Here is a 24,125-nt window from a genome sequence, read left to right on the forward strand (position 1 = left end):
CTTTTGTGAGTTAATCCATTCAGTCCTAACATCCGAAACATAGATCCAGGTCTTTTAAGACATCCTAAACCATAAAGTTACAAACTTTATGTCTTTGCATGCATAGATGGGTGTTAAAACATGATTCAAGTCCTTGAACAACCTTTGTGACCAAAAAACACTTGCATGGTTGTGGCTTATCCATCAAGATCTGGTATTTATGACTCTAAGTGCTTCCAAGAGCTCAAAAGGATAGCTCTTATGGTCTGGAACTATCAACACACAAGAGACCATAACAATGGAGTCAAAATAACCCATGAAACACCGAACACTATAACTAAGCATGCAATGGTCAAGTTAGAAGTTTGATACCTCAAATGAGTCAGAAATGGTGTTAATCCCCTGGATCTACAAGCTCTCTTCAAGTCTTTGCTCCTTCTTCAACTTCCTTCTCTTCTAAAACAACAAAACAGCACCCAAATTCTCTCAAATGGCTACCAAATCACAAGACCACACAAATAAGGATTAGGGTTTTCGTGAGAGCTTCTTAAAGGTGCGAGTGAGGCTAGACTAAGGGCATAGAGATCTTTATATAGGGATCAAACCCTAAATTTTAGGACTTTTGCGCGTACGTGCACCACGTTCTTATCTCTCGAGTTCGCTGAGCGTACCTTGCATTGTACGCCCCGTATATGAAACTTCTTCAACCCAACACAAGGGTACAATGGTCCAATCCCAAACCAAATCAACTTATTAACCTTATAAAAAAATAAATAATACCTCATAAAATCTCGGACATTACAAATCTCCCCCACTTGAATTAGACATCATCCTCGAAGTCCAATGCTACTGCCGAGAATAACTTGGGGTTATGCTCCCTCATCTCATCCTCCGACTCCTATGTTTATTCCGAGCCCTTGTGGTGCTGCTACTGCACCTTGACTAATCTACCCTCTTGTTCCTCAAATCCTTTGTCTTTCTGCCGAGAATGGTTACCGGTCTCTCGATGCAGTTCAGGTTGTCATCCACTTGAATATCCTCTAAAGGCACAACTGTGGAGTCATCCACTAAGCACTTCCGTAGCTGGGAAACATGAAAAGTGTTGTGGATCCAACTAAGCTCAGCCAAAAGATCCAACCTATATGCATTTTTCCCACCCAGGCTATAACCCTGAAAGGTCCGATATACATGGGGCCCAACTTGCACCGTTTTTTGAAGCATATGACACCTTTCCAAGGTGACACCTTCAGAAGGACCCTATCCCCGACCTGAAACACTAGGTCCGATTGGTGTCTGTCGGCGTAGCTCTTCTGCCAACTCTCTACCATCTGGAGTCTACTCCGGACCTACTGGATCTTGTATGTCGTCTTGAGTACCACTTCGATACTCCCTATAACTCTATGACCTAGCTCACCCCAACATATTGGGGTCCTGCACTTTAACCCGTAAAGCATCTCGAAGGGAGGATGGTCAATGCTAGCGTGGAAGCTATTATTATAAGAGAACTATGCCAAGGGGAGGTAGTTATCCCAGCTACCACCGAAGTCTAGAACGCATGCCCACAACATATCCTCCAAGGTATGGATGGTCCACTCGCTGTGACCATCCGTTTGTGGGTTAAAATCCGTGTGGAAGTGCAAGTGAGTGCCCAACTCGTCATGAAATTTATTCCAGAATCTGGAAGTGAACCGTACATCTCGGTCAGAAATCATAGAAACTGGCACCCCATGTCGAGCTACTACCTCCCTGATGTAGATATCAGTCAGCTTCTTGACCAAAATACTCTTCTGAATCCGTATAAAATGGGCACTCTTGGTCAACCGATCCATATTGCGTTAACTCTGTGCACCGTCCGGGGTAACTTTATGATGAAGTCCGTGGCAATATCCTCCTATTTCCACATGGGCATATCTAACAGCTGAGTTTTGCCGTGCGAACTCTGGTGTTTGGCCTTGACCTTCCTATAGGTCAAGCACCTCTCGACATACCACGCTACATCCTGCTTCATGCAGGGCCACCAGTAATCAGGACGAATATCTCTATACATATTCGTCGCTCCATGATGGATCGAAAAGCTAGATTTGTGCGCCTCCACCATAAGAACCTGGCGCACTCCACCCCGTAAGGAACCTAGGCCCTCCAATGCAGGGTCAAAAACCCAAGACTGTCATAATCAAATGAGGCCACCTGGCCTATGATCCGCTCACACGTCCAACGCTCCTCCTTCATACCCTCGACCTACACCTCTCCGATCCGCTCCAAAAGCAGAGTCACTACTATCATCCTCGGGAAGATGTACCTGATCAGGACTGTGAATGCCTTGCAGCTAAGTGCATCAACCATAATGTTGGCCTCCCTCGGGTGGTAGAGGATCCCGCAATCGTAATCCTTCACCATGTCCAACCACTGTCGTTGTCTCATGTTTTGATTTGGTTGGTCCATCAAGTACCTCAAACTCTTGTGATCCATGTAAATGGTACAATGGAACCCATAGAGGTAGTGTCGCCAAATCTTGAGGGCAAAGACAACCGCCCCCAACTCCATATCATGTATCGAATAGTTCACCTCGTGAGGCTTCAACTGCCTCGAGGCGTAAGCGATGATATGCCCTCTCTACATCAATACTGCGCCCAAACCTGAGATGGACGTGTCACAATATACTATAGAATCTACAACGCCCTCTGGCAGATTAAGGTGTTGTTTGTTTTTCTATAAAAACATCTTCAAACCACTTATCGCTGCGCGGCGCAGCACACGCGCATCACTTGCCCTCTCGCAGCAGTTTGTTTTTTGGAAGACTTCATACTACAAAACCTCTGTGCGTATGCTACGTGGCACAACACTTGACTTGCCTCTTCTAACCTCTTCAGCTTTCATTTTTTCTAAGTGTTTTTTTAAGAATTTTTGTATAACTTATTTTTTTTAACTTTGATTTTCTTAAATTTTTATTTATGGATGTGATACAATTTATTTTTATAATTTCCATGATTTTTTTTAACTTGAATTTTTTAATTTTTTTTACCGTTTTATTAATAATATTTTCAATTTCAGTTACATCTTTTTTAACGTGTGTAACTTTTTTACAAACTTTGTAGACAACGTTTGCAATAACTTCTTAATTTTTTTATTATTTTCTTTTTTAATGTTTTTTAAAATTAGTTTTTTTCTAGAATAAAACTATTAGCTTCTTTTAATTTTTTTTTTTAAAAAAAGTTTTATATTTTTGTTTTTTTACATGTTCTTGTTATTATTATTTCAATGTTTAAGACTAGAATTATTACGTTTCAGTGTTGAGAACTATTTTCAGTTTATAAAATTAGTTTATTTAAATTTTAGTTTACTGCAGCAGTCTGCAGATGTTAAAAAACAAACATGCTTCTTATTATAGGCTGCAGCCGTTTGTTCCACATCTTCTGCTATAGAGGATTGCAAAGGTGGTTTGCAGCCTTCATGAATTTTCGCTTCGAAAAAATAAACAGCACATAAATATTGCTGTCTCGCACAGCCTCTTCCTCAAAGTATCGAATGCACCCTGCTACTCAGGCCCCCAGCAGAAAGTCACCGAATTCTTGGTTAGTCGGGTCAGGGGTACCACTATCTTGGAGATATCCTTAATGAACCTCTGATAATAGCCTGCTAAATCGAGGAAGCTCCGAATCTTGGATGCAGACCTCGGAATCTCCCATCTCATCAAGACCTCCACCTTGTCCAGATCGACCTGAATACCATTCTGGTTGACGAGGTCCCCCAGAAACTACACCTCGCGCAACCGAAACTCGCACTTGGAGAACTGTGTGAAGAGTATCTCTCTCCTTAAACTCTCCAACACCTCCCTCAGGTGCTCCTCGTGATGCTCCTGCATCTTGGAATAAACCAAGATGTCATCAATGAAGACCATCATAGAATGATCCAACATCGGTCTAAACACGCGGTTCATGAGGCCCATGAACGAGGCAAGAGCATTGGTGAGCCCAAATGGCATCACCATGAATTCATAGTGACCATAACGAGTCTGAAAACAGTTTTCTGCACATCCTCATCTCTAACTCTCATTTGATGATAGCATGAACGCAAATCGATATTGGAAAACCAAGATGCATCCTGAAGCTGGTCAAATAAGTCATCAATCCTCGAGAGGGGGTAACGTTTCATCACCGTTACCTAATTCAACTCCCGATAGTCTATGCACATCTGGTGAGACTCGTCCTTCTTCTTAAAAAATAGAATTGGGGATCTAGAAGTTGAACTGCTCGCTCTAATAAATCCGTTATCTAACAGCTCCTACAGCTGTGTAGATAACTCCTGCATATCGAGAGGGGCCAACTGATATGGTGCCTTGGCTATCGGAGCTGCACCAGGAACTAGGTCAATCCATAACTCGACTTGCCTCTCCGGAGGTATCCCAAGAAAATCCTTCAGGAAAACATCTGGATACTCCCTCACCACTGGTACATCATCCACGACCACCTTACCCTTCTCCCAAGTATCCGTAACGTAGGCGACAAAACCTGCAAATCCCTGATGAAAGTAGCATCTGGCTCTCATTGCAGAGCAAATGACTGGTCCATGCTGCGGTCTCTCACCCTAAACCACCAGCTCTCCCCCACTTAGGGTCCTTAACCGAACCAACTGCTACTTACAGTTGATCACCGCCCCATTAGGGATCAGCCAGTCCACGCCCATGATGACCTTGTTCCCACACAACAGAATGCGAACCAAATCCACGAGGTAATGCTCGTCATACATCCTTAGAACACAATCTCTATAAACCTCTGATGCCTGGACGGATCGGTTGTCCGCAATATCGACCTCTAAAGGACAATCCAACATTCTCATAGACATGGAAAACATCATGATGAGTGCAAGTGAAATGAAAGATCAGGTAGCTCTTGAGTCAAATACCACCAATACCAAAATACTGTTCACATGGAACGATCCTAAAATAGAATACATAAAGCATAAATTTCAAAAGTGAAACATAATAAAAGACAGGGAGAAGAAACATACCCGTCACCACATCTGGTGCGACACGCGCCTCCTCGAAAGTAAGCTGGAAATCTCGACTCCTCACTAAAGGAGCATCTGGCTTACCTAGTCGGCTATCTGTAATCGGCAGGGTCGCTGCAGCTAGCGCCGCCACTGGCACTCCTGATACCAATCTCGGGTAGTTGGCCTTTTTATGGCCCTTCTGATTGCAATGGAAGCAAATCAGGTCTGATGTCTGAATGGTGGGGGTAGGGGCAGTATGTTACACCCCTAAACCGGTGAAATGACGGAAAATCCGGGGTTGGGCGACTTCATTCTTGTAGTATCATCACAATGTATATAATTGAAACAAAACATCATCATCATCACACATGCCATAATACAACTGTCATTGTTTACATAAAGTATTGTATTTCAAATTACATGCCAAAATATCCAAAGTATGGTGATAATAAAACACAACAAATTCCAAGTATTCTTGTTGACCAACCTGCTCAACGATTTCCTGAGATTACAAGTTAATTTGAAAATGTCAACACATATAATGTTGGTGAGTTCACAAGCATGTTTAACTAAAATGCTTTGTATTACTTTTTAAACACCAGAAAATCCAATATTTTCTGAAAAACGGTTTGAAATGTTTGTGTCCGATCTCGTATTACTGCATGCGTGTTGCTGTTTGAAAATAATGTATAAAACGAATGATCTCAAACAATCCAATATTGTCTGCTTAATAAACATTGTGGTCTTAACACCCTAAGACCGAGTACCAATGCATGTATGTTGCCACATTACTAAAATGTAAATGTATTTTGTAAATTTTATAATGGAGTTAATTCCTCTTTGTGAGTCGTTATAACCATACTTGATAATGACCGATCCGTCTGTCATGACATCTTTCAGACGCCGACTTGTTTAAGGTAAGGGTTGTCACCCTAGAGTGGCCTAGTCTAACTATAGCGAACAGCTCAGGTGTGGGGTGTCACCTCTGATCTATTCACAAACTCCCTCTCTCCCTCCAGGAGACTTTGGTTATAACTACAGGCTATGGTTGTACACTCGATAGGTATCAAACGAAGTGTCTCACAAGATCCTTAACGGAATTTACGCGAATATTGAATTGCATAATGTGTATTGTTTCCATGTGTGCTTAAAATTTCAAAGCCAAATGAGTATGTACGTGAATGTAGAAGGCCCAACAAGCATGTAAAAGAACAACTAAGGCTCATTTAGCATGTAATGCATATTCCAGGTCCAATAAGCATGCAAAATGACAACTAAGGCCTACTAAGCATGTAATGTATATTTCAGGTCCAATAAGCATGCAAAGGAAAACTAAGGCTCACTAAGCATGTAATATATATTTCAGGTCCAATAAACATGCAAAAGGACAACTAAGGCCCACTAAGCATGTAATATATCTTCCAGACCCAGTAAACATGTAAGATATATTCTAGACCCAATAAAAAAATGTAAATGACGTAATTGATTTGTTGGATGTTTACCAAATGACACAAAAGGCCCACTTTTGTAAAAAGATGTTTTCGGTCCTTCAACCGAGAATTTACAATTAATGCACATTTTTGGTAAAAATGGCACTTTAGGTCCTTTAAGACAGAAATTTACATTTTTGGGTTTGTTTTAAACGAAATAGCATTTCTAGCCGCTTTTTGTTTAGAAATGCCACTTTTGGCCTAAATTTTATGAAAATTTACATTCTCGGCCCAATTGTATTTAAATTTATCTTTTTGGCCCAAGTTTAAATAAATTTACATTTTCAGCCCTTTTAACTGAAAATTTACGTTTTCGGCTCAAATTTGTCTAAAATAATAATTTGAATCATAAAAGCCAAATATTTACAAGTTTAGCCCATAAAAACCGTGAAGGCCCAATTTGAGGCCCATTTTGTGAGAATGTACACTTTTGGCACTCTTAAAAACCATAAATGTCACAAAGACCCATTTTTGTTTAAAAATGACAATTTTAGTCCTTTTAAAACTGTGAGTTGACAAAAGACCCTTACTTTTGTTTACTTTGTCAATTTTTGTCCCTTTACATGATTTCTCTTAGTTTCAAACATCCTTTGTATGTTTTAATCCTTTCATCTTCATAATAATTTGCATGGAGTTCTTTTGTTTACCAATATCACCATATTTTACTAGATCCATTGATATTTATGGAGTTCTGACACATAAAAACAACATTTAACATGGTAAAACACACATAATCATGAATATACACATAGATCTACAAAAAAAACTTGTATTCTCCCCCAAAACATAGTAAAAACCAAAAATATGGGGTATGGACACACTTTGGTTTGATGATTTCGATTTTTAGATGAAGAATGAGAGAGATTTCGATCCTAGCTCACTCCTTGATGATATCTTCGAATTCTTGGATGTTCAAAATGAAGAGCCTTAATGATGTATTCTTGAGCACACACACAAGCATACATGAAATTTTTGGAAGAAATGGATGGATTTTTGCTTAGAGTTCTTGGAGGAATGTAGTGACTAGAAATGAAAATGAAGCTGGTGGTGGGAGGAACCTTGGCTGAGAGTTTAAGAAGAAGAAGGAGAAAGAAAGAGAGAGAGAGAGAGAGAGGGAGAGAGAGAGAGAGAGAAATGGTTATTACATAAGGGTTATAATTTAGATGCATGGAGATTTGAGAAGTAATTACATTGTTGTTTGTTGGTCATTAGTGAGGTGGCAAGGTTTAGTTAAAATAAGTTTTTTTATTTGTACCGAGAATAAGAGGGAAGGAAAAAGAGAAAGAAATGTTTGGGAAAATTTTGAATATATTCGAAATTATGCGGCCCAATATGAAAGTTTTCGGCCCTTTGGGCCCATATGAGGGTTTATGACCCAAAAAATTATAAAGAAATGGGTTTACGACCCAATAATGTTCAAGGAAGTTGTTTACGGCCTAATAGGTCATGAAAATGAAGTGAGACATTTTAGGCCCATCATGGCCCAAATGCTATGGTTTAATGAATGTAAGTCCAATTAGAGCCAGATAGGGTTCCTTGGCCCAACATACCTAATATTGAAAGTTTATTGGCCCAATAAAAGGATCCAGGTCCATTCTGAGTTTGAACCAGGATATTAGGGTTTCAAACCCACAGTTGAGTATATGATTGGTTTTAAACTTCACGAGTGAGTTTTGATTCAAATAGTTGTTTTTGGAATGAGTATTAATACATAACATCAACTTAGATTACAAGTTACACAAGAGTTGAGTACATAAGGATAGAATTTCCTAGCCAAAAATGCTAGTTGTGATACAGTACAACCCCTGCCAAAGTGCCCAAGCCTTCCGCACTTATAGAAGCCCGGTGCCCTAATCTGCAAAATCCCTCATGCGTCTTGTCGCGCTTCTTACAGCAGCTCCGGCCCTTCTGGCCTTTCGACCTCGAGTCGGATCCCTTGGGTTTCTTCACCGAAACCTCAGTCGTCTGTCCAGTCTCTGCCTTCCTCTTCCTGAACGTACTTTAAGTCAATCTACCTCTCTTGTGCCCTGGCTATCAGGTCATCCAAAGTCGGGCATGCCGAGTAACTTGCATGTTTCCGAATGATAGCTCTCAACATGTCATGGTACTGGGTTTTCTTCATCTCCTCATTACCTGCATATTGAGGCACCAATAAGGCCCTCTCCCTGATCTTGGTGGTAATCTTTGCGACCATCTCCGTAGTCTGTCTTATATCCAAGAACCCTATGGCTAACTGCTGAATCTCCACAGCTGGTGTAAACTTGACCCATAATTTATTCACAAAGTCCGACCAGGTCATAGCCTTAATGGCTGGGGCTCCTAACGTATCACTAACTACCTCCCACCAGTCTCTAACTCTTTCCCTCAAACAAACAACAACATATTTGACCTTTGACCCCAAAGGACAGAAGCTCGTCAACTATGCAGACTCGATGTCTACAATCCACCGCCTAGCCATAATGGGGTCTTTCACCCTGTAGAATTCCGGTGCACCGTATCCCTTGAAATTCTTGAAGGAGAGCGTGCGAGTCCCTGACTGGCCAGGTGCCATGTCACTCCTGAATTCCCTAAGGCGATCCTCCATTAGCTCAATGATACCCTCCTTGATCGACCCAAAAATCATCGGGGTCGCCTCAAGGATGCCTCTCGTAATCTTGGATGCAATGAACTCACGCAATGCATCATCAATCGGCTCGGTACTCGTACCTAAACCTGAACCAGACCCTGAGCCTTGTGCTCCATGACGTGTCACCACCATTATAAAACAAAACACACATTCTTCAGGGTCATACAAAAACATCAAGACACCTTATGCACACTGCAAGTTCCTTGGTTTAATCTTGGTTCTCCTTAACTTGTGTACAGATCGTATGCTTTCAGTAGTATGATCCCATACTACCTTCCACATCTATCCGTATTTTACTCAAGGATCACTTTGACCTCACTACTACTGCTTGCCACACTAATCTCATCCTAGGCTTACCCTAGGGTAATCTCCGACCCACTCTCCGCCATCAGCTGCATAAGAAGTCCCTGCTATCTTTCCTTAACTAGCTTGCAAATACCATTACATATTATTAAGACTAGATAATTCTTCGAATGAGAGGTCCTACCCAACAACGATTGGACTCAAACAAGAGCTGCAAAATAAGGCTAGACCTAACCTTCTGAAATTATTTAATCCTTGTAATATGTAACTTAACATATTCGTTTACTAGTTAATTAATGATAACTAGGACTCCTAAAAGCACAAAGAAAGCAACATTCGAGCATTGAGTAACCAAAACCAAGCATATCATAATCAGGCCATCTTATTACTGACTAATATGTATTATTATGCAGTTTAATAAGCACATTTAGTAGGCACACCAGACATCCTTCCTAGATCCTTAGCCCTAATCTAGCATGCAGTTCAATAAGCACATACAGTAGACATACAAGGCATCCTTCCTAGATCCTTAGCCCTAATCTAGCATGCATTTCTCATAATCATATCGTATATCATAACAACATGTATGGGTATCTTAGGGACAACTTACTTAAGCTCGGTTGATTACATGCATCACACCCCTTGTTCTTTATTAAAAGCCATTAATTTTAATTTTAGAAAAAAATATTTTTCTTGTAAAAATATCTCAAACCCTATATTTGAGTCCATATACACCCAAGAGTATGTCCAAATCCCTCGAACCAGGGCTTTGATACCAACTTGTAACATCCCAAAAATTAAGACCAAAAATTTCATTTTTAAATATGTAATAAAGAAATCATTAGTATTAAAAACATTCATTGTGTCATCCCATATCAAAACCAAATGTCAATAATCAGAACATGTCACAATAAAACATCATCATAATATGTCTCCCAAGAATCTCGTGTGCAGGATAATGGTGTGATGCGCTGCAATTATGCAGGCTCCTTTCCCTTCGAAGAAGAGGTACCTAAAACCAAAATTGAAAATTGTAAGAACAAAGCTTAGTAAGCTCCCCCATCACACCACATACCATACTATACATATACTGCCAAGCATATTGGGTGTTGGCCTACCCCTTCAGTCTCTTTCAACTGGTAACTGCTAAGAATATCAGGGTGCCAGCCTACCCTTTCGGTCTCTTTCAACCTGTAACCACCTAGCACATCAGGGTGTTGGCCTACCCCTTCGGTCTCGTTCAACCAGTAACCGGGAACTATTTCACCCCTACCACTACCACATAATACTCTAGAATATGCACATAATCCACATAATGCCTATCATATTTGGGTGCTGGCCTACCCCTTCGGTACTTTTCGAATGGTTACGGGGACTATTTCACCCCTCCTACCACTATCACATAATACCATAGAATACTGGCACATAAAGTATAACATATAGTGACATACCAGATAATTATCACATAGATAATCATCTATACTATAATCAACTACTAGTAGGCTGACATTAGTGCCTTCGACCCACTTCTACAAGATGGTAGCTCACCTTGTAAAACTGAATGCAAAATCTCACATTACGAAACCTCTAGCGGTAGCCCCGACGACTCCCCGAGCTATCATTACCACAATAAAACTTAATCAAAAACTAATAACCCTTCTTAGGGTAACATAACCATTTTACACTTGATCTAATTTGTCCAATGCCTAAGGCCCAACACCAAAACATGAAAAACCCAAATCTAAATGGTCTTCCCAAACCCACAAGTAGCCCACCAATGGCCCAATTTTCCAAATTGGGCCCAACTCCTCAAATAGGCATTAAAAAAGCCCAACGTACTCTTAGCCTAAAATAACTAATTTCGAATGGCCTAATATGTCCCAAAAGGCCCATAAGTATAAATCCTAGTTCTTGGTCTAGAGGCCTTACTTCACAGTGGGCCATAAGGCCCAATAGTCCAGGCCCAAACTCCTAAGGCCTAAAAACCCATTTTTGCCACTCTGCATACGTACACGTGGTGTACCTGGTACATATGCCCAACGTACGCTAGCCATGATCAACATCGAGATGTTGACCCAATACACGCAGCGTACTAGGGATTACGCCCAACGTACTGGCCAGCTTCCTTAAGACTCCTTTTGTGACTTAATTCATTCAGTCCTAATGTCCAAAACATAGATCCATTTCTTTTAAGATGTCCTAAACCATAAAGTTACAAACTTTATGTCTTTGCATGCATAAATGGGGGTTAAAACACGATTCAAGTCCTTGAACAAACTTTGTGACCAACAAACACTTGCATGGTTGTGGCTTAACCATCAAGGTCTGATTTTTATGACTCTAAGTGCTTCCAAGAGCTCAAAAGAACAACTCTTATGGTTTAGAACTATCAAGACACAAGAGATCATAACAATAGAGTCAAAATAACCCATAAAACACCCAACACCACAACTAAGCATGCAATGGTCAAGTTTGAAGCTTAATACCTCAAATGAGTCAAAAATGGTGCTAATCCCCTGGATCTACAAGCTCTCTTCAAGTCCTTGCTCCTTCTTCAACTTCCTTCTATTCCAAAACACCAAAACAACACCCAAATTCTCTCAAATGGCTACAAAATCACAAGAACACACAAATAAGGATTATGGTTTTCGTGAGAGCTGCTTAAAGGTGAGAGGGAGGCTGGACTAAGGGCATAAGGTTATTTATATAGGGATCAAACCCTAAATTTTAGGGTTTTAAAGGTTGCATACATGCACTGCGTGTACGTGTGTGGTCTCTGCGTTCTTATCTCTCGAGCATGATGAGCGTACCTTGCATGGTACGCCCCGTGTATGAAACTTTCTCAGCCCAACACAAGGGCCCAATTGTCTAAGCCCAAACCAAATAAACTTATCAACCTTATTTAAATATAAAAAATACGCCATAAAATCTCGGATGTTAAAAAATTCCATATGTTGTTCCGAATATATCTATAAAGAGAAATGCTCTGAAGAGTACCATTGGTGAAAGGTCACTAAAGAGAACTATGGAAGTTCTGGTTCCTTAATCTGAAAATTTTACTGGAGATGGTGTGGGAACAAGTAGTGTGAAATTGTTACCCCTAAAGAAGTTGATTCAAGTGGAAAAGAAGCAGAGAAAGAATAATATTTAATGAAAGATGAAGAGGTTGAGAAGATGAGACAACTTCAAATAGAGTTGGATAGACAAGATGCAGAGAAATGTAAACGTGAAGCTACTGAAGCATAATTAAAAATTATTTGGCCTGAATGTAATATGAAGTAGATGCAAAATGAAGCCATTACGAAAGTTGAGAAATATTGGCTTGAACCTCATTCATCTTTTGTGTTTACTGTTGATTATCAGTTGGATTTCCTAATGACATCAAGAACATTTTTATCCAGATGTTTTCAGAACACAGTCAGAGTTGATTTGTTCAATAATGATGCGAACAAGAAGCTATTTCAGTTTTATCTAGATAATTCATAGCCACAATATAACATTTGGTCTCTGAAGAAAATCATTTATGTGACGAAGATTGACGAGGTTCGTTTAGGTGATTTTACAAACTACAACTTTAGAATTATGAGAGGTGCTAATCTTGAAAGATCAGTTATCACTTTAGCTGATTTACCTTTCATGAACCAATATGATCGAGTTCTTCTATTTGGAATGTTGAAAAAGCACAAATCCAAGTTTGGTTTGCAACTCTAACACTTGAAACAATTGATCAAATATTACTGCATGGAGTTATGCAAAATGGATGTTCAAATTTCCAGGGTGTTGCAGAAGATTGTGAGTATAGAACCAAATGTTAGACCTTCTAATCTAAGTGGCTTGAATGAAGGTTTTATTCATAAAGAGCCCTTGGTCATTGTTTACAAATTTCTTGAAGATAGGGTTGTTTAGAACCAGATTATGTACATTCAGGATAAGTATTGTTATAGCACATAAAAACTTAATGGGATCATTGCTAGAGCAGAGAGGTGCAAATCAAACTCCGCTGAAAATATCAAGTGGATCTTTGAAATATTCGTTGGTGGATAATGGTTCTCATTGTAGTTTTTGGTATTATTCCTGAAGTGTTTGAAGAACAGAAGTGAAGATCTATTTCAAAACACAATACAAAGGGGGAGATTGTTGGCGTTCATAATCTAATATTGTGTTGATGTGTAGATGTGAAATAGTGTTAAGTTGTTATGTAATAGTTTCACTTGTATTGCGAACTACATGTTGGGTTCATATTTTTTGTACTTAGGATTCACAACTTATGTTAGTTTGTTTTGACAACTGTCTTATGCCTAGTTGTCCTGACCTTATTGGTTAGAAGCATAGTCGACTACCTTATGTGTCACATATAAGGTTAGGTAGTTAGTAGTGGAGAGTATCTTTTGAAAAGAAGTCTTACACAATTGTAATCACATTTCTTTTTAATCTCTAATGAAAAGTCAGATTCTATTCACATCCTTGTGTTCATTCATATTACCTCTTTATGATTTCATTCTAAATAATCTTGTGATCTAACATATATCAATGCTAATAATAAATTTTAAAGTACTTCCATCTTATATACACCATAGTCATAACCTTTTACTCCAGTTGCATATCCTAGAAATATGCACTTCATATTCCTTGGCTCCAGTTTACCATCAGTAATATGAGCATAAGTAGGGCAACTAAATATACGTTAACTAGACTCATCATATGGGATACTGATCCATACCTCTTGAGGAGTCTATAAATTAGTTATAGTTAATGAGATATATTCACCAGAGCAAGCATTGCTTACTGCTTATGCCCAAAACTACTTCGGTATATCAACAAATAATCACATCGATCATGCAATTTCACTAAAGAGGGACCTCATAAATTTGAGTAACATATTCAAGAATTTCTTTGGTTGTATGTTGACCATAACCGATTTTCACTCTATGTTGGTTTCCTTCGACTCAAGCTTCACATAATTTCATTTCCATGGTTACGTCTCCACAAAGCAACCACTGTATACTCAAGATCAGCATTCCTTTCTCTCTCATATGACCTAATCGATGATGACATAATTATGATTTGTCATCATGCTTCTACAAGGATTAAGAAACAACCATCATCCCTACCTTCTAGAAAGTAAATTCCATGTTTTTAACATCCATTTCATTGTCGCAACTCTGTTACCACTTGTTAGGCAAGAAAGAAAAAGGAAACAATAAAACGATACAAGAATTTAATGTGTTTCGATTGATGTGACATATGTCCACGAACAAGAACTTAAAAACTCTTCTATTACTCTATTGTTTTAAAAGTGATTATAATAAAATCCATAACACCAAATATTTATAACCATTAAACCCTACAAACAATAAGACTGAACTTTTATACAAGGACTTTAGAATAACTAATCATGTCTACACCGCGGGTTTCTTCACTTCCTTTAGGCTCACTAAATTTCAAGACACACATTAACACATATCAAGTAGGTTTTGGTCTGTCATGTCAATAGACCAACTCATGTAACACCGTTAGTTTTCACCCAATTTTTTTTAAAAACATTTATTTAACAAAATACATTAGTGTAAGTCTTGTTTCAAATTTTATGAAAACATTACCAATGTTACTTTTATTACCAAAACATCATTCATCACAAAGTTCTTAAAACAAGTGTTATGAAAAGTCAACGAAATGTCAAAATGGTATCATCACTAAAATAATACTAGAAGTAACTACCCAAGAGACCCCATCCTCACCAAGTCATTAGACTATGCTACTTGTACCAATGCAAGGCAAACAACAAATGAAAAAACAAGTGTCAGCAAATGCTAAGTGAGATAATAATAAATACAATGTTATGGAACGTACATATCCCAAATGGATCAAACAAAGCATCATATAAACATGCATTCATACACTCACATAACATGGCATCGCAAACATCACAATAGCAACACAATTAAGCTTAATTATTATTATTATTCATATTTAGATCTTGTTCATTTATTTACACTTCATTAATCATCTTTGTAACTAATTTTTATTACTTCATTCCTTACTATAATATTAAAAAATAATATTCATCTTCATGTTCATCATTTAAAATTACTTTCCTCTTAATAATATTTGTAATTTTTGTTGTAATACTTCCTATTTATGGGTCTGATTCTCATCAGTAAACCCAAAGTAAGTATCACATTTGCTACTAACGTGACCGGCACGGCCCAATGCACTATATGAGGCGCAACTCTCACCCGCAATATTGCCCATGGTTTGATACGTTCCCTACTACAACGTTGCATATACTAGTACATGCATTGTAATTAAGGATTGGTATGAGCAGTGACAATTCCATCAAGTTACACCTCCTAAATCCCATGTGGTGTTTGCGCAGACGTTCCATCAATCGTCAATACCACTCCAGTCCTGGAAACCATGGACCATGTTCTGAGTGGTTGTCTAGAAAAACCATTTGGCGTCAAAGTTAGCTTAATCTCTTATCCCATAGGTATCTTTCAATACACTAAGCCATCATATTATCTGGATAGGATACACACCTAAGTCAAGGTTGCTACCCTTCGCCCCACTAGTATATTGCCCTTTTAAATAATTAGTTATTAATTCATCTTCAAAGGGTTTACACAAATGACATCCATAAGTATTCATGCATAATAATTATCATCTTTTTATAACATATTACTTCCCAAATTACTTCTTATGTAAACATGTAAACAAGTGAATACAAGTTGAGCATTTTACATCACATATAAATTCATGCATATATCATCATTATGGTTTGACAACATCACTAGCATGTTTTGTCCCAATTATCATTGACAAGTTTTTCCAAGAAAATAAGGCATGCATCCATCACATATTATCATCACAAAACACTCTTTATATCATGACCCTAACACACTACTCACATCCAAAGAGTAAGAATCTAGCATTTAGGCATCATAAGTTCTCATATAAATAAAGGAACATATCAACCCAAAAACATATCACACATAATAGGGGCACAGACAACCTAAATAGCCTAGGTTCATTCCAATCCATCTAAGATATGGAATTGCATAACAAATTAATTTAAAATCCACAAGATTAACTCACATTTGTCAAAAGTGTGTCATCTCTACTCTTCAACTCTTGTAGGAACTGAGGTATCAAAACTTCCCCTAGTAAAACACAAATATATATATATATATATATATATATATATATATATATATATATATATATATATATATATATATATATATATTACTAGAAGTTTATATGAGTAAATAATAGCATCTTACTACCCAAACATGCAAATTAGTCATTAGGCCAAAATTTTAGATTTTGACATAAAACAACTTGTTTAAGGCCACTTTAGCAGCACTTAATCTTGTAAAAGTTTCAAATTTATTTCATATTCAGGCAGTTCATAGTTTTTTCTTTAAAAGTAATACTCTCACAAGTTCAACCGATTTTTCTACAATTTTCTATGAATTTTACAAAACATCATATCCGTACAGCAAATTTCTAACCAGTCAGTGAAAATGACGATTTTAACCTTTCTTAGATACAATATCAGAAATTAGCTAACTAGTCGATTTTCCCTTCTACCTACTAATCGACACAGCAACAACAACCAGAACCAAGGACGTCTTGGATCGTCCTTTTTTTGTGTGTATGTGTGTGTGCTCACGTATAGGCCGAAGGAATGAAAAAGAACGGACGTATACGACGTAGGAAAAAGAAACGAAGGGATAACATCTAATAAACGTGATCATTATTTGGTTTAAAAATCAATTCACAATTTTGGCCCCCTATTTTCCACCTTTTTATCAATAAATACCTTTCAATTCCATTTGAAATATTTCCAACCTTTTTATTTCATTTATCTTATTTTTCTCTCACAAAACAAATTAATTAAATCATATACCCCTCCTTAATATATTTGACCATTCTTTGGGCAATAATTAACATCCTTTTTATTAATTTAATTCGATTTATAACCTTAAAACCCAATAACTTGACAACAATTAATTTCCGAGTAATGGAAAGCTAACATCATTGAAAAAAGAATTTTCAAGTGGTTACAACTCATGTATGATCTTCTTTGGCTTGAGCCATTGTCATAATATGATGGCCAACCTTGTATATTTGTCATTTTATGTTCTGTTTTGCTCCTAGATTTATAACCTATGAAAAATCGATAATTTCTCGATTTCAATCTAATAAGAGATATATTTGAATAATTCCTTAAAAAAAGAAAATTTATGTTGATCAAATTGTAGGGAGAAACACTCGTTGGTCGCCCAAAACTTATTAAACCACAAAGAAAAAAGAAACTCGAGAACCCTTTCCTTCTTTCTTCTTAGTCAACACATGTACCTCTCGTTCTCTTCTCTCGATCAAAGGCCTCTAGGACGGAAACCTTGGGGGTTCTTTCATATTTATAGGTTGCAACTATTTCCATGTTGATAGTATTAACCTAGTTAGGATAAATTAAGTTTGCTCACATGTCACCCATAGACCATAGTCCTTTTTTTTTTTTTTTTTTTGACTTGGTAGATTTTCCTTCGTTTCCTGTAGGAAATCTATTTTAATAAAATAAATAGTTAGCTTGCAAGTTAATTAAATATCAACGCGTATCTAATGTATAACTGTGGCTTAACTGCCATTCCACCATTATCGCTTACATTATACATCATTTTTAGCCTATTAAATTAAAATCCAAATTAATAATTAAAGAAAAGAATTAATTTCTTTAAAAGAATAAAACATCTATTAAATATTTTAGAAATCTTTCAAAATTAGTTCACTTTCATATGGGTGCCGCTTTCTTCTCCACATTTCATACGGCCTTGTTCCCAATTCCTAAATATGAGTATTTTAAAAACATGGACTATCCGAGTCCTACATACCGCATGGTGCCTCAAAACAATTGTTTTATATTTAACTAGTTTTTATGTGTAAAATAGAAAATTTCAATATGTCCTAACTACATTATAATATTTCTTGTATTTGATATATTATTTGATATGTGTAATGTCGAACAAGATAAACATGGATAAACTAGGGTAAACTAGGTATTTCATGACGAAGAGACTTTTGGGAAAACTAGAGGTTAACATGGGATTCCAGGGGCATGCTTAATTGAAATGGGGGTTTGAGGGTTGGGCCGATAGAGGCTTCCCTTGTCCTATTGACAACCCTACTCTTTCAATCTCTATAAGAGTTAAAGAAAAAACTTTTGCTATATAATACTCCTTCCATCCTAAAATTATTGTGACATACCAAAAACATACAAATTACAAAAATATTAATTACCATTAATTTTATTAAATTAAATGAGAATTGTAACATTTTATTGTATTTAATTCCATCATTTTACTGCATTTAATTCCATAGTAGGTTAACTAATAATGAATGATATTTTGTAAAAAAAATATTTATTTTTAAAAGTAGACTATTAATATGAGACGGGAGAGTATATGTTAATGTGTACGTATATTTGATACTTTAGATGTTCAGAACGGATGAACGATAGAAAACTTAGGTTCAAGACAATTCTTTTTTGCTTGAATTAATCTACCGAGCTAACTTCTAGTGTGCTTGTGTATACTTTTTCAGAATAGCAAAATGCTTACAAGATTTCGACAAAATCAGTTACATATAGTTATAGTTAGAGACGGTAAATAGTTATAGCTAGAGATGGTAAAGGAAAAACTCATCAAATATATTACTCGAGAATTAAATCATCAATTATGATCGATGAAACAACCTTCTTCCATGGTATATTTCAAGAGTGGGCATCAAAGAAAGGAACCTCCATATTTTTAGCCTGGCTCGATTCTTTCAATATTCTTGATTCGTATCTACACTTATTTCATGAAAAATTACTAATATGAGTCAAATTATAAACTTGTAATATGCTGCCTGAATAAGAGTGTATGAGGGGGTGGACGGGGTCTAAGAAAGAAAACTTAGAAAGGCGAGTTTAAGAGGGTACGATTGGTGGGGTGTGTTCAATTGAGAAAATAAAAAAGATTGAGAATGGGGGAATCATTCTCAGCCACTCATTTTATTCAAGCATAAAAAGATACGGTGACAAACTTGTAAATATGAGAACAACCTTCAATCTCAAATACGTATCTGTAGTTCAAACCCATTCATCGTTCATCATCCAAATTTCTTCTCCAACTTTCAACAATCATCCAGATTTCTTTAATTAAACCATCATCAACATCATCCAGTGCTAATCAATCATCGATCTTCGTCAATAATCAACACGATTCAACAGTTAACAACAAAAGTTCGTTTATGGTTCTTTTAATTCAACCTTCAATTGTGCTTGAATACGATCAGATCTTCAACATCTATGATTAATTATACTCCCGGCGTTATTAGATCAACAACATCGATAATCAACAAAAATCCACTTCATATCATTCATTCAACATCGATTATCAAATAAAACTTGAAAATTGAGGTTAGAAAAATATCAAATCGTTTTTTTTTTTTTTTTTGAAAAATTTCATATAATTCTCTATCAATCTACTCTTTTGTAAGATTTAAATAGTCAAAATATCATGTTTTTAACATTTTTAAAAAAAGTTAATTGTATGCACTCCAACTGTTTGATGAAATGCATGAACTAAATTACTACGTTATATTCATATATAAATATGTTTTCTCAGTATATGATTATTAAAACAAAAAAACAAATATACAAGTCTGTATGTTATTCATATGTGAATAATATATAAAAATTATATATATTTGTGAAAATACATTGTAATATTCATATGTGAATATACTGTTAATATTCATAAGTGAATATATCATCTCAATATTCACAAATGAATATACTATGTAATATTCACATGTGATATACCATGTAATATTATGTAATATTCAGATATGAAAATATTATCTAATATTCATAAGTGAATATACCACCTAATATTCACAAGTGAATATACCATGTAATATTCATAAGTGAATGCATCGTCTAATACTTAAATATGAATATACTATGTTTATTAGATGCTATATTCATATATAAATGATACTTCAATTGTAAAAAAAAAAAATCATAGTTTTTATTCATAACTGAATAACGAATGTACTGTAGTAAAAACTTGATTCATTTTTATTCACTTATGAATAGCGATAGCTGAAAATATAAAAAAAATAAATTTTTTATTTGATCTTAAAATTATATCAATATGGATGTCTATTTGTAGAGAATAAAAAATCATGAATTTTGGTATAATCATTTATCGATAAAAATAACTTCTTAAAAATAAAAATAAAAAAAAAACGAAAAAACTATGTTTTTGTATATATTAAGGTAATGATTAGCATAATTTAAGAAAACATGTTTTGTTGGAAAACACATGTCTATTCCTTTCCCATTTCTGGTGGTACGACGGAGGCTTTTGCGGAAAAAATAAATGAGTGGCTGAGAACGATTCCCCCATTCTCAACCTTTTTTTTTCTCAATTGAACCCTTATATATATATATATATATATATATATGAAGAATTTGGTATTAACACCAATCAAATCAAAGTTTATTAAGGTTCCAGAATAAATACATGAAGATTTCCTATAACTAAGAAAGAGATAAAAACACAGGAAAAGATAAGAACATAAATGGGATTAAGAAGATAACAATTAATTAATTTCAACACTCCCCCTCAAGTTGGAGCATGAAGATCACGAATGCCTAGCTTGTTAAGTAAGAATTGGAGTCGTTTCAGCGCCCACGGGCTTAGTAAGGAGATCGGCAATATGATGTTTGGACTCAATGGAGAGAGGCTTAATGTCACGGGAATGCACACGTTCACGAACAAAATAGCAATCCATTTCAATGTGTTTTGTTCGTTCGTGGAAGACAGGATTATTGGTTATGTGGCGCGCAGCTTGATTGCCGCAAAACAAAGGAGTAGGATCGGATATATAAATATTGAAATCTTGCAACAGCCATCGGAACCAAAGGACTTCACTAACAGTTGGCGCACAGCTTCAGCGGAGGAACACGAGACCACAGACTGCTTCTTTGTCTTCCAGGATACTGGGGAGCCACTTAAGAGTAAAATATAATCGGTACGTGATCTTCGTGTAGTAACGCAACCAAGCCAGTCGACATCACAATAAGCGGCAAGGTGAAAGTCTCCATGTTTGGGAATGAAAATTCCTTGACCAGGGGTAGCCTTAAGATATCGCAAAATTCTGGTAACTGCCTTCATGTGTTCCTTACGTGGGTCAGAGACAAACTGACTTAGGACGTTTACAGAATACGCGATATCAGGTCTAGTAGCTTGTAAATACAACAAACGACCAATGATGCGTCGATATGCTTGACATCAGTTCGAGGACTGTCAAGAAATTTGTCAATCTTCGTGTGTTGTTCCATAGGGAACGTGCTAGGGCGACTTCCAAGTAGACCGCAATCTTCAAGAATATCAATAGTGTATTTCTGTTGGCTCATAACGAGACCATCTGAAGTTTTTGCTACTTCAAATCCAAGGAAATATTTGAGAGGACCCAAATCCTTGATGCTAAAGGCTTTGTCGAGATGTTGTTTAGTAGAGTCGATCTTGGAAACATGATTTCCCGTGATGATAACATCATCAACATAAATGAGAACAGCAGCAAACAAATCACCCTCTTGAATTGTAAAAAAAGAATGATCAGCTCGGGACTACTTATAACCAAAGTCAACTAAAGCGTTAGTGAACTTTTGGTACCATGTGCGCATGGCCTGCTTTAAACCATATAACGACTTCTTCAATTTGCATACATGAGTGTCATCCCGTTTTGAAAACCCCTGTGGAATCTTCATATAAACATCTTCTTTAAGTTCGCCATGTAAAAAGGCGTTATTAACATCCAATTAATGTAACTTCCAACTTCTTTTGACAACGACTGTTAAAAAACAACGGACCGTCACGAGCTTAGCAACCGGAGGTTTTCTAGAGACCACATATCATTTTGTTCAAGGGCTTTAATCTCATCTTGCATGGCTTTTCGCCACTTCGCATCCTTCATGGCTTGGTAAAAAGTTTTGGGCTCAGTATTTTTTGTAATGGATGCCAAGTAAGCTTTATGTGAGTCATAAAAAGCATCATATGAAACATAGTTAGCAATGGGATATACCATCGAAGAAGGCTGATCAGCAGCGGTTTGCGTGTGGTCTATCGAAGGTGGCAGCTCGACATCAAAATCACGGAAACGTGCTGGTTGACTTCTGTTTCTTTTTGGTCTCGTCAGTTGATCTTCGTCGTCGACGGGCGAAGTGATCTGTCCCTCTTCAAGTATGTCTTGTGTAGCTGTGTTGTGAGGTTCAAACGACCTACGAACTTCATTTTCATCTTCAAAGATTTGCCTTGTCAAATCGCTTGAAGAATGGGTTTCCTCATCAACCCGGAGACCCTATTTACCAAAACTACTTTCAATGGTGTCTTCGTGCCACGTGGGAATTTCAAAGGAATCCCGATTATGACCCTCTTTCTTTAGTTTCATATAAGGAAAATCTTTTTCAAAAAATTGGACATCACGTGAAACTACAATCTTTCCATGTTCCACATCATAAACTTTGTACCCTTTGGTCCCAACAAGATAACCAATGGAACCTCCTGGTCTTCCCTTTGGTTCGAATTTGTCTCCCCCTGTCACCGTACTATGGTAATAAGTGAGACATCCCATGGTTCTCATTCCCTCATAATCAGGTTTTTCACCAAAAATAATTTTGTAAGGAGTTTCATGGTGAATAACTTTAGATGGAAATCTATTAATGATGTAGGTAGCTGCTTCAATACACTTACCTAGAATTTTTTCGGTAGGATTCCTTGGAATATCAAAGCACGAGCTGTCTCAAGTAAGTGGTGATGTTTGCGTTCGACCACCCCATTCTGTTGAGGTGTATACGGGCACGTAGTTTCAAATAATATTCCTTCTCGTGAGTAAAAATCTTTCATTTTGTTGGATGTGAACTCCCCTCCGTTGTCACATCTAATTCTTTTAATTCGCTTCCCAAACTGGGTTTCAATCATCTTGTGAAAGTTAATCAAACAATCACTTGCTTGATCCTTATGTTTAATAAGATAAACCCAAACAGCACGGCTATAATCATCTACAATGGTGAGAAAGAAACTTGCATGAGTTGTTGAAGGTTTTCTATATTTGCCCCACACATCACAGTGAATAAGTTGAAAGCATTCATTTGATTTAATAAAACTCTTAGGAAAAATAGAACGAGTGTGTTTCGCTTTCACACAAGCACGGAAAACATCGTCTTTAAAATTAAAAGAAACATTTCTCAAAAAATCAATGTGACTAAGTTTCGAGATATTAGCATGACCAAGTCTCGAATGCCAGACTTCTCCATCAATCTTCAAACTCATGACTCTTCTATCACCCTTCAACACACTCATTCGATATAGACCACGCACGCATTTACCCGCTCCAATCAACTTCTTCGAGTGTAAGTCATGCGTTATACAAAAATCCGGGTAAAAGCCAACAAAACAATTTAGTTCTTTTGATAGTCGACTCACGGATAATAAAATGCAGTTAAATTTGGGAATATATAAAACCCCTCCAATTTTAGTTTCACTATTTAGGGTGGTATCCCCCGTAGCTTCAACAAAGATGCTTTCTCCATTTGGTATTACTACAGGTGTTTTAGAATGAGCCTTTGATAGATTTTCAAGCATGTCACATTGGTGAACAATGTGATCAGTCGAGCCCGAATC

General features: G+C 36.9%; 1 protein-coding gene across 1 annotated transcript; it reads right to left on the reverse strand.

The window, feature by feature from the left end:
- Nucleotides 1–22,317: 22,317 nt before the first annotated feature.
- LOC145040105 (uncharacterized) lies at nt 22,318–23,076 on the reverse strand. Its single transcript, XM_078988084.1, has 2 exons — nt 22,812–23,076; nt 22,318–22,742 (listed from the first exon to the last, which is right to left on the reverse strand). The coding sequence occupies exons 1-2, from the start codon at nt 23,074–23,076 to the stop codon at nt 22,318–22,320; spliced, it is 690 nt and encodes a 229-aa protein (XP_078844210.1).
- Nucleotides 23,077–24,125: the final 1,049 nt, after the last annotated feature.

The sequence above is a fragment of the Lactuca saligna genome, chromosome 4 (genome assembly GCF_052625555.1).
Source record: "Lactuca saligna cultivar CGN05327 chromosome 4, ASM5262555v1, whole genome shotgun sequence".
In the NCBI taxonomy this organism is placed as follows: Eukaryota; Viridiplantae; Streptophyta; class Magnoliopsida; order Asterales; family Asteraceae; genus Lactuca; species Lactuca saligna.

Excerpts from the sequence above, each read along its gene's own strand:
- LOC145040105 (XM_078988084.1), bottom strand. The coding sequence starts at position 23,076 with ATGGGATGTCTCACTTATTACCATAGTACGGTGACAGGGGGAGACAAA. Across the intron at positions 22,743-22,811 it reads CACCATTGAAAGTAGTTTTG|ATGAAAATGAAGTTCGTAGG; the intron begins GTAAATAGGGTC and ends AAATCTTTGAAG.